The 12,021-nt window shown below is 41.7% G+C and overlaps 1 protein-coding gene across 1 annotated transcript in view; it reads left to right on the top strand.

Annotated features, from left to right (window-relative positions):
* LOC126194753 (probable ATP-dependent RNA helicase DDX47) overlaps positions 1-12,021 on the top strand; it is a 66,458-nt gene that overhangs the window by 20,907 nt on the left and 33,530 nt on the right. The window contains exons 4-6 of the mRNA XM_049933034.1: positions 10,468-10,634; positions 10,705-10,941; positions 11,652-11,875. Coding sequence (XP_049788991.1) covers positions 10,468-10,634; positions 10,705-10,941; positions 11,652-11,875 — 628 coding nt within the window. The remainder of the gene's footprint in view (positions 1-10,467; positions 10,635-10,704; positions 10,942-11,651; positions 11,876-12,021) is intronic.

The raw sequence follows: 12,021 nt of genomic DNA, 5'->3' as shown, positions 1-12,021 counted from the left end.
CCCAGTTGCTATAGTGTCTCTCTCTGAACATCATGTGACCAATGGTATAGTTATGTTAAGTTTGCAGGATTTAGGATCACATCTCACTTCAGCAGAACAGAAATTGAGGTGGGAAAGTTGCCACATTCACCAGGGATAGTCGTACATTAAGGATAAAGATATTATTACACATTGCATAGAGCAGTATACACGGTTCAGTAACATTAGTGTGGCTACTGCCTGTGTTCATCATTATCGTGCAATAACCACTCACAGATGGCAGGTGGCAGTACTTGCAATGGAGGATATATAAAGCGTGATGGGGTACACATAAAAAAATGCAGTCATTATCGTAATGCAGAAACGGAGCAATTTATGTGATGTCCAAAACGCATGATCATTGGCTTTCAAGCCAAGGGTGGAAGCATTATCGAAACACTAAGTTTGTGGTGCATTAGTTTGTTGCCATGGTTAAAGTGTATCATGCATGGTGCTATCCAAAACTGGCAATGAGACAGTTGTGGTGCACCACAGGCCGTAGATGACAGGGGTGAATGATGGCTGTGGAGATGTATATGGGCAAATAAACATGGAACAATAGAGCAGCTGACCACACAGATGAATCAAGAGGCTACCAACAGTGTCTCTTCAATGACTGTTGAGTGAGCATTGGTTCATACAGACCTTAGCAGCAGGTGCCTGGTTCATGCGCCCATGCATCGATGACAAAGGCTGGAATTTGCATGTCAGCATCACAGAGGGACGTCCACTGAGTGGCAACAGGTTTTCTTTTCAGATGAATCACATTGTATGCTCTTTTAGAGAGGTGACAGTCGGCATGTACGGTGTGAAACGTCTGAAACCAAAAACCCTGCATACCTTATGGTCTCGGGAATGTTTTCATGGCATTACCTTGGTGATCTCAAGTCTGGAAGGCACATTGGATCAACATAACTATGCATCTGTTCTTACAGACCATGTCCACCCCTGCATGCAGCTTGTTTTTTCTGAGCACAATGGCATTTACAAGCAGTACAATGCCATACAACTTCTAGAGTACATGCATGATTTGAAGAGCACTAAGATGAGTTTACTCTTCCCCCCTTTGGCCATCACGCTCCCTAAACTTAAACCTAATCGAGAATCTGTGGGACCTCCTCAATCAGGCAGTGTAGCTGACCGCAGCACAAACCTGCCAGTACCTTCCAGAACCTCATTGATTCTCTTCCTGCATGTCTCACAGTGTTTGTGCTTCAAAAGTTATTTTTTCTGGCTTTCGACAGCTAGTCACATTAATGTGACAAGACAGTGTACGTCCTGAGCACCTTCAGAGAAAAGTAATCTGTTCATAAACTACCTTGAAGCTCTATTGACTTAATGCACAGGGAAGAAAGACATTGTTTGTAATTTTAATATGGGTGTCTGCAATGACTCTTCCAATAAGAATCTATTGCAGTGAGCAGCATTAGTAGTAGCTGATTCCTCAAAAACCTCCATTTATTGAAACCTGTAATGAACAAAATTAAATTACTAAGGCAACGTCAGTGGCCTCTCAGACCATGACAGGTAGTTCCTTATGGTAAACAATGGAAATCCAGGTTGGAATATGAGCAAATTTATGAAAAAGATAGATTGCTACTCACTTATAAGATGACACGTTGAGTTGCAGACACACAATGAAAAGGCTTTTACCAATTGAGCTTTCAGCCAGTCTTCTTCAGAAACAAAAAAACAAACACATTCACACAAGCAAGCACACTTCACGCACACATGACTGCTATCTCTGGCCGGAAAGAGGTGTTTCGAATCGATAGGAAGCAGCATTGTGGAGTGGGATGCAGCAGGGGGAGGGATATCAGGGTATAGATAGTGAAGAGAAGTCAGTCAGGGACTAGATAGTTGCAGAACAAGGCTGCAAGGTGCAATTTTCGGAGTCTGGGGAGAGGAGGATGGAGGGGGGTGGGGGATGGAAAAGGAGAAGAGCAAGAAGTGGTAAAGACTGATGGGAGCACTGGCAGAGATCAGCGCACAATGAGGGTGAGATGACATTAATCGGGAGGACGTGATAGGACAGAGGGGCCAGAAACTGTTGGACAGAGGGTGTGGGGACAGTAGGTTGCTGTAGGTTGAGGTCAGGATGATGTCTGGACCAGAGAATGTGTTAAAAGGATAACTTGTATCTGTGCAGTTCAAACTTATGGTGGAAGGTAGGATACAGATGTCTGGTTGTGAAGCTGCCATTGATATCCAGCACATTATGTTCAGCTGCATGTTGTGCCATAAGATGTCCACTTTGCTCTTGGCCACAATCTGAGCTCTGAAAGATAATCAGTGAATCAAAAATTGATTATTTTAGGAAACTCTTTAAAAATGTGAACTGGAGTGAATATACAGTACCTGACAAGAATGAAAAATTTAGCACCCAACTTCACTTAGTCTAATACTCTCCAGAGGAAATGATGTAGATGGTCATTAGAGGGCTGCAGTGCTGTGCACACAGCATGAGTGTGTCACTCATCTCACCATGTAAATACACCAACCAATAATGCTCCTTGCAGCTGATATAAATACAGCTGCCCAGCAACTGGCCAATCAGTTCTGTACTCATTTCTGATATTGTTAGTTATTATCATTGCTGTGCTACAGACTATTTGATAACAGCCTCACTTAACACTTGGTCTTTCTCTGTAGTTGGGATTCGGATTCTGTATCTCTTTGCTTTCAGCCTGATGATATTATTGTAGTGAAGGTTTCAACTTTGCCCTTCATTGTTTACTTAGGTTGCATTGATCTTGTCCTTGTCTGTGCTTTGTCCACTGTCAGTCAGCTGTGTTTACCTTGGTTACCACTTCGTGTCACGTTGTCTTCTGCAGGCAACCCTTTTGCCTTGAGGCTTCAGGTGTTCCTGTCCTGCGTTCTTGCGTGTGCTCTTATATGTGGCTACAAATGGCTATAGCATTGGTAACAAGGAGAAAGGAAGTTGTTCAATAGCATGGATGCTAAATTGGTTTGCCTTTTGAAGCAACAGCAGCAGCTTGAGATAGATTTTTTACAAAAGTCACTTCAGATTCAGGCAAGCAGACTTTGAGTGCATGAGACCACTTTGCTACAGGCCTCAGCGCCCCCGGCACTCGACATCCCCATCTGTCCTCTGTCGCTTCCGCCTTTCAGCGATGCTACAGAGGACTGGGACACACATTTGCATTGAGTGAAGCAACATTTCATGGCATATCAAATCATAGATGATTCATTGCAGCAAACATTATTTCTGCCTTGGGCATCATTGAACATGTTTTTTCTGCTCCGCAAATTGGCACGTCTGTCTTCAGACCTTTCAGGAGATATGCACTCTGTTGACCAATTATTACTCATGATATCATGTGGTTGCCTCCAGGCTCAAGCCTCACACCTCACAAATACCATAAACTGCCTTCACAATCATACCGGTCCTATGTCACTGACTTGCGAGGTCTCAGCCGCAAATGCAGTTTCTCTTTCATAAATTCAGGCTGCAAGACTTCATATGCAGATTCCTTGACTCATGATGTTGTGGTTCAGGTTCAGGTGGCACTCAATCCTGAACTCCACACAGTGGCATCAAAACTGGATAACCCATCATTGGAGGACATTACGCTTATCGCACACTCGTTCAAAATTGCGCAGTCTCCTAATAAATTATGCATGGCAAGGCCACAAGTTGCAGCAGTTAACATGCCACCATGTGTTCCATCCCCACATTGCAGGTGTATAGTGACCCCCAGGTTGCAGCAGTATTGTGATATGTTATTTTCCGTCTCTATGGCATCAGAGCCTCCTGTTGCTCCTCATCGACAGTCACTAGGACTGCTCGCTTCATACCAGCATTTCTTTTCTGCTCATTCCTGAGTAGACTGTCTGGATTGCTGGGAGTCCTGCATGCACTGTGACAGAGTGGCATCTCCGCTCATTGTGTCGAAGCCATGCACCAGTTCTCATCCCACCAGAGTACTGTACATGTGCTGCAGTCTGTGGTTCCTCCAGGTGACCCCTTCATGCAGAAATTGTTTCTCATACTTCTCATTTCTCTCCAGAACATTCATTTCTAGATGGACACAGGAACTGCAGTTTCTTTGATACATCAGGTGACCTATGCACAGCTGGGCTTGCCTGAGTTGTCACTGCTATCGCAGTTATTTGGTGGCCTACGGTATCAGTTCTATTCCAATACATGGGCAGTCCTCGATCATTATAGCCCATCTCGTTGTTTGTTATTGGCCATCCCTCTGCTACGAAGATTTTCGTCCTCGACATCTTTACGTTGTTTGCGTTTTCTACTTCTGGTGAAGTCAGGGTGGTATCAACTGCATTTCCTTTGCAGGAACTGGATAATCTCTACACAGTGTCCACATCTCTATTTCAACCAGATTTGGGATGTACCTCAGGCTTCCAGACACTCTGGCCGGATGCCACACCTCATTTTTACCATGCCAGACCAATTCTGTTACCTTACATGCTGCCGTAAAGCTAGAGTTAAATCGTCTGCAGGCTGCTGGAGTTATCAAGCCAGTGAAACTTACCTCATGAGCCACCCCTCTACTCATCATCAGAAAGCCCAATGGTTCTCTCGAGTTGTGTGGTGATTTCAAGGCTACAATCAATGCTCAACCAAAGGTGGAAACTTATCCTATTACCCAGCCGAAAGACCGCCTCACCAAACTTGCTGTAGAGGAAGGCTACAGAAAGGTCGAGCTCCCTGCTGCGTATCTCTGGTCACCCTTAGATGAGGAAGTGCAGAACATCACTGTCATTAATATGCCTTTTGGATTGTACAAGTACAAGCATTTCCCATTTGGCATTCCTGAAGCCCTCGCAATTTTCTAAATGTTTCTGGAACAACGGACACAACATGCCAGCTTCCATGAATTACCCGGATGATCTCATTGTCATAGGCCCTTCCCGCCAGGAGCATTTGCAAAATCTCGTTATCTTTTATAACACTGTGGGATGCAGGCCTACATTATCATTTCAGCCAGAAGTGGAGTATTCTGGACGTTACCTCCCCAAAGAGGGAATCAGGCCTACTGATTGAAATGGTGCTGCAGTAGACTTCTGACCACACCCGACAAACTTATCTGAATTGAAGGTGTTTCTTGGCAAAATCAGCCACCATTTTTACATGAATGTAATGCAAAATCGAATGTGTTGCATACCTAAATTTTAAAAATTACAAACATAACAAAGAGAATTCGTTAATGCATCAGTGGTAGGCTAAATTTATTTAACACAACAATGGGTGTATATAGGAACTGTCAAAATATCAACAATTTTAAGTGACCTATTGTTAAGTGTAAATGTCATTATTGGAAAATAACGCCTAACTTGATTGCTTACATGACATGCAAACAAACAGATCATAATTTACAGCCATTACTCATCATTATTTACTACTGTCACTATTACCGGTATCCTTGGAGGAGTATACATCAGAAACAGACTCATTTCCAGTTTCCTCATCACCCTTAGTGTCATTCTGGAGTACATATATCACCAATGCCATCTGAGTATTTGAAACAGCATTTCATGAATGATTTTATGATCACAATTTTCCAGGCAGCCAAAACCCAGTTGTAATAATGTGTGGTGCAACATGCTTAATTTTTCCTATCTGAGTTAGTTCATGGTCTGGTTCACAAAACTGTGTTTCATATTGTTGCTGAACATGGAATGTATCTTTATATTAATGTCCATGGGTTGTAACACGGAAATCATTCCTCGAGGAATAATAACAAGGTCACTGGCTAGGCTGTGAATCTTCTTTTCTACATCATCAGTGGGATGACCACAAAATGCATCAAGACAAAGCATTTATAGTTATTAGGAAAGCCCACCAGGACAAAGTACACATACATTTTAGTGTCAGTCAAGCATTAAAGTTTGTCATCCATCCTCTCCTTTGAACAGTGATGTCATCAGGAAACTGCTTTTCATTTGTAGGGGTGTTGGGGTTTGTTTTCTGCTTGAAGATTAAGAAATTTGCTGTGATTGCTAGCATTATAGTTTTGCGCTAGTTTTCACACACCAGTGTCTGATGTTTTTGTAGTATCTTCTTTTGTCCCCTTCTTATCAATCGTTTAATTATGTGGCATATCAAATCAAACTGGCATCTCATCAACATTGCCTATTTGGCCCATTGAAAAATTCCTCTTTTCCTGAAGTGTAATGACATACTGCAGAAATTCTTGAAATTTGTTCTCAAAATCCTGTGGAAGCTTTTGGCATACTGCTGTAAGGCATTGTAAAGATAAGTAACACCATTTCATAAAGTGATCAACCCATCCATGGCTGGCCTTAAACTCCTGCTTCAGTACATTAAGAAGGGCAGTCATATCTTTTGCTTTGTTTCTTATGGTGCCACTAGTCACAGGTTGCCCATCTTCCTCTTTTCATGGATGACTTCCAAAATTTTTACTTAAACATCGGGATGCTTTCCTTTGTGAGGGCCAGTGAATTTCTTTTTTTGTAGCAGTAGTTGCAAATATAGCCAATTTCTGTTTCTTCCATAGATGAACAGTACTGTCAGCTATATTGAACTTTCGTCCCACCCTGCTACCATAGTTTCCAGAATCAAGAATTACTTTACCCTGAAATTAGAATCACAGTGTTCCTTCTTGCTTTCAGTTTCATGACTACCTAATGCAAACACGCAACACACTAATCGGCCAACAATAATGTAATGAAGTTGAGAATTATGACAATGCATTGTGCTGTAAGGAACGATACCTAACTTTCAATGATGTTGCCGGTGTAGAACAGAATCAAGTGTGTTCTAAAGTAATGCACAAACCAATTTTGAACTCACGTGGTAAAAAATATTGCATGTTAGATTTGCGTAAACATGGAATTGTTCCACGATTTTACCCCCTGCGCACATATCACAAAACCCTCAATCATTTGCATAAAAAGGTTGTGCCCTACAACTGGACCCCTGCCTGCAACCAGGCTTTTACCAAATTGAAAACCATGTTGAAATCCACCTCTTGTCTCATGCCATTCTCTCCCAATAACCTGCTGGTTATGACAGCCGACACATCCACTTATGGCATCCGGGCAGTCTTACCGCACAGGAATGGGTATGGCTCCGTACATCCTGTAGCATATGCACCAGAGACATGAACCATGCACAGTGCAACTATTTCCAGATTGAAAAGGAGGCATTGGCAGTAGTGTTCACAATTTAAAAAATTCATATCTACCCATTTGGGACACAATTCTGCCTAATTATGGATCGCAAGCATTTGGTGGCATTATTTGAGCTGCACTGCAGTCTCCCAGAATGAATAATCCCATGCCTCCAGCATAGGCTTCTGCAATATCAATGCCGAGCAGCAACATATGTTGGGTGGTTTCCCCATTGCTGCAGCTCGTGTTGTTACTATCATGCACTGGGATCCCACCTTGTGACAGGTCCTCCACTACATCACCTGTGGATGCCCATCTTCTCACTTGCCGACTGGCAACCGAGTTCAGCTCTTGGAAACATATTTCTGAAAGGCTTTCAGCTGTTGATGACTTCATTCTTTTGGAAACTGAGGCAGACGTTCATCAGGTGGTCATCCAGGCCTGTTTCTGTGTTCAATGTGATTACTCATTACGGACACTTAAAGTATCCATACGTGCCGATCGCGGTGGTATAGAGGTTCTAGGTGCGCAGTCCGGAACCGCGCGACTGCTACGGTCGCAGGTTCGAATCCTGCCTCGGGCATGGATGTTTGTCTGTCCTTAGGTTAGTTAGGTTTAAGTAGTTCTAAGTTCTATGGGACTGATGACCACAGTAGTTAAGTCCCATAGTGCTCAAAGCCATTTGAACCATTTTTATCCATATGTTGTATGCATGATGTCCACGACAACTGATGCCATCCTCACTGCCTTGACTCAGTTTTTGGCCATTGAAGGGTTACTTCGCGCATTGAATTCAAATAGTGGACCACAGTTCACGGTATCTGCCTTAAAAGATTTGTGCAATACCATTGGCATCAAACTTAGTTGGAGCCCTCTATTTCATCATTCCTCAAATGGTGAAGTGGAATGTTTCATTTGACTCTTTAAACAGCAAATGAAACAAACCTGTTGACTATTCTGCCACTATGATGGCCCTCACCCTGTTTTTGAGCAGTTATTACCCCATGCTGATTAACAATCGTAGTGCATCTTAGTTCCTCTATGGGTGGCAACTGTGCACTGTGCTTCATCTTATGACATCACCCCCTTTGGAGCTTCACTCTCATCACTCCCGGTGCTGCATATCTGGCTCAGGTGTGTGGTCACATTCCTATAGGGATACTGAGGCTTGGATGCTGACAATGTCATGCTCCGGTCAGAACCCCTGGTGGCTGCTTCTGACTGTTGCACTGACAGTCAGTTCTGCATCCATGTGGATTGGTAAAACTCCCTGCCATGCCCACCACCAGCAACGACTGGATGGATACCACTGAACCCCTACCTTCCCCACAGCCAGCGGTCGATGAAACAGGATCTTTGCCCATGCGTCCTTTCCAGCCCCCATGTCACCAGGTTTTTTCTGCCCATATGCACTTCTTTTGGGAGGTGATCTGGTATTCGGATCTGCGGAAGTTTAATGGCTGCCAGAGAAAATGGATCTAAATGGCTGTTAGAGGGCATAGTATCGCCAAAGTGCTTCGCTAGCACTGTCAGTGTGCCACTTGTCTCGCCTTGTGACTGCGCCACCTAGCAATATCCCTTAAGGCCAATATAAATACATGTGAATGGTCAGACAGTTCTTCACTCATATCTGTACAATGGACTGTTGGTAACCACTTTCCTAGGCACTTGGTGTTTTATCTGGTCATGCTTCAGATTGCGTGTCTCTGTGCTCTTCGCCTGTTGGCATTGTTGTGGCAAAGGTTTCCGCTTGTGCTTCATTGTTTACATAGGTTGCTTTGGTCTTGTCTTTGTCTGTGTCCTGTCCACTGTCAGTCAGCTGTGTGTAGCTCAGCTATCGCTTGTCATATTCTCATCTGCAGGCAGCCCTCCCACCTTGTGGTTTCAGGTGTTTTGATGTTCCTTTAGTGGGTACCGATGCGTGCACTTATATCCGGCTACTCCTGGATCTCCCAGGTATAGTAAAAAAATAAAACAATTTGTTAATAAAACTCTTACCTGATTTGAAAACTGCTTTCCATTGACATACATATTCAACAAGCCACCTTGCCAGTTCTTTGTTGCTAAGCTTTGAAAAGAAACACTGTATGCATTTCAGAACTTGGAAGAGATTTTCTCTCATTATACGTCTTGAATATCATGCCAAGCCAGTAGAAGAGTTTTTCAGTGTTAAATTAATGGGATTACTAATTGAAAAAAATTCAGCATAGAACTGCGGAAGCACCTAAACAAATCTTTTATTTCCAGTGTGGCTGTTGTCAATTGTAGGTGAAATAAAAATAAAAAGCTAGTATATTTCACTTGCTTGCATTCCATAATGATTTAGCTATTAAAGCTGAGATAAAATGTTTAGAGTGCAAAAGATTATATCATTTATTTGGGATGTGAACTCTAGAACATCCGGCAGAGGCCAGTTCGAGGAACTGGGGATGCTAACTACTGCATCATAGCATACTTATTCCTTAATGAAATTAGTCATATGTATCTTACCCAAACCAGTAGCTCTGTTCATGGAATCTGCACTTGAAATAAGAACAGATTGCATAAAATCATTTACTTTGTTACAAAAGGTGCCAATTATTCCGCAACACATTTTCAGTAACTTGATGGTAGCTGTGAAATGTTCATCTACTTGATTTAAGAGGACCAAAAGTATTTATTGTGGACAGTCTTTTTTACTCTGTTGATAAACTTCTTAGCAGATGTATATATCATCAATGATACAAAATAATATAAGTTTTGCTTAAAGTCTGATTTCTGATTGTCTTCAGTGCAGTAAAGTTATCAGTCAAAATAAGTTTGTATACCACATTCTGTTTGGTGACATTTGGTTACAATGGCCTAAGAATTATCTTGCGCACCTCAGTGTATATCCCTGTAAATGACATAAATGTAGTGTTACCTTATAAATGAAAACTGTTTCAGATTCTTTTTACTTCTTCCACATCCATGAGAAAGATTTTACTTAGAATCTGTGGAAGGAATGTAGCACAGTTGTTTTAATATGCATGATGTATTCTTGTCTTTTTTTTGTCATCTACAACCTCCTTGAAGACCTTCACTATGATTTTACAGAACAAGCATTATGTATACTCTTAAATTCAAAATAGTTCACCAGTCTTGCACTTAAATTTCCTTCTATCAAATTCTCTCTCTCTCTCTCTCTCTCTCTCTCTCTCTCTCTCTTTTTACAATTTCCTGATGTCAGCACAACATTTGGACTGGCATCTGGATGGTGTTGACATTGGAGTGATGTTCAAAAAATGTGAAGTAGAGGTCTCAACAGCTGTTGTTTTTAATTCCTACCTTACGCCTTTGCTTTGATTATAGGTTCCAGTATAGGAGTCAAGTGTGCTGTGATTGTTGGTGGTATGGATATGATGGCTCAAGCCTTAATGCTTGCAAAGAAGCCACATGTTCTTATAGCAACTCCAGGACGTCTTGTTGATCACCTTGAAAACACCAAAGGGTTCAGTCTAAGAGCACTCAAATACTTGGTATGTTTTGCACTGCTATCTAAATATGTGCCCAAGTTTTCAGTTTGCTCATAGGTGTTTTATATTTCAGGTAATGGACGAAGCTGATCGCATATTGAATATGGATTTTGAAGTAGAAGTGGATAAAATATTGAAAGTTATTCCACGTGAACGAAGGACCTTTCTCTTTTCAGCCACAATGACAAAGAAAGTCCAGAAACTTCAAAGAGCTTCACTGCAGGATCCAGTTAAAGTAGAAGTATCAACAAAATACCAGACTGTCGAGAAACTGCAACAGTATTATATATTTATTCCAGTGAAATTCAAGGTACTAATATAGTTGAAAATAAGCCATTTTAGTGAAGTGTAAAGAGTATGTTCAAAGTTGTTTCATACAAATGTGCAACTGTTAAACACTTGCAGGAACTTGATTGTACAGGAAGGCATGATAGTGGTGAAATCTTCTCAGGTTATCAGTCATATCATGGTACTGTCTTGTCAAAACATTGCAGCAAGACGACGCCACGTCTCGACCGACAACTTGAGAAGGTTTCATCAATGAAATTTTTCAAGAAAGTCTTAGGACAGTCTTATAGGACAAAGCAGTTTTTAGTTTAAAATCCATCTTTGTATCAAACACTGCCTCTTAGAGTGCTTGTTCCTTGTTCCTGAAAACACACTTCGTTTTTTGGACTGTGTGTGTCTTGCAGAAGTGGGATGTTTCTATGATAGATATGAGATTTGTTTGTGTTCTTCAGTATTCACTGCACATTTGGAACTACACTCCCAATCTTTACACTTTTGTTGTTATCGGTGGTATAATACAGATTTATTTTTAGGGAATCACAATTTAGGGTGTTATTGTTTGCCAGTGGTAAAGTTTCTACCTAAGTGACGTACAGTATCAGACCTCTTTCTTTTTTTGGCTGATATCATTTTTATTTTTATCATAGCTTATTATTAATTCATGAATATCCTTGAAACTGAAAAAATGGTTGTAGTCTTTATTGCAAAACTCAAGCAGCAGTTTTGTTTCAGGATGTTTATTTAGTCCACATACTAAATGAGCTAGCTGGTAATACCTTCATGATATTTTGCTCAACCTGCAACAATACAGTTCGTACAGCTTTACTGCTTCGGAGCCTGGGATTTACTGCTGTGCCTCTACATGGACAGATGTCGCAAAATAAACGCCTTGCTGCTCTAAATAAATTTAAGGCAAAGAACCGCTCCATTTTGATATCTACGGATGTAGCCAGTCGGTAAGATTGTTTGTGATATGCTCTTCTTATCCATATGTTCTCTCCCCTCCCCCCCCCCCCTTCCTCCCTCTCCCCCTCCCTCTCCCCCCTTCCCCCCCTCCACCCCTCTGTGTCCTAATTTTGTATTATGTTATCTCTCATTGCTA

This window comes from Schistocerca nitens, chromosome 1 (assembly GCF_023898315.1).
Source record: "Schistocerca nitens isolate TAMUIC-IGC-003100 chromosome 1, iqSchNite1.1, whole genome shotgun sequence".
In the NCBI taxonomy this organism is placed as follows: Eukaryota; Metazoa; Arthropoda; class Insecta; order Orthoptera; family Acrididae; genus Schistocerca; species Schistocerca nitens.
The sequence above is the reverse complement of the archived record's forward strand: the minus strand, read 5'-3'. Positions and strand labels throughout refer to the sequence as shown.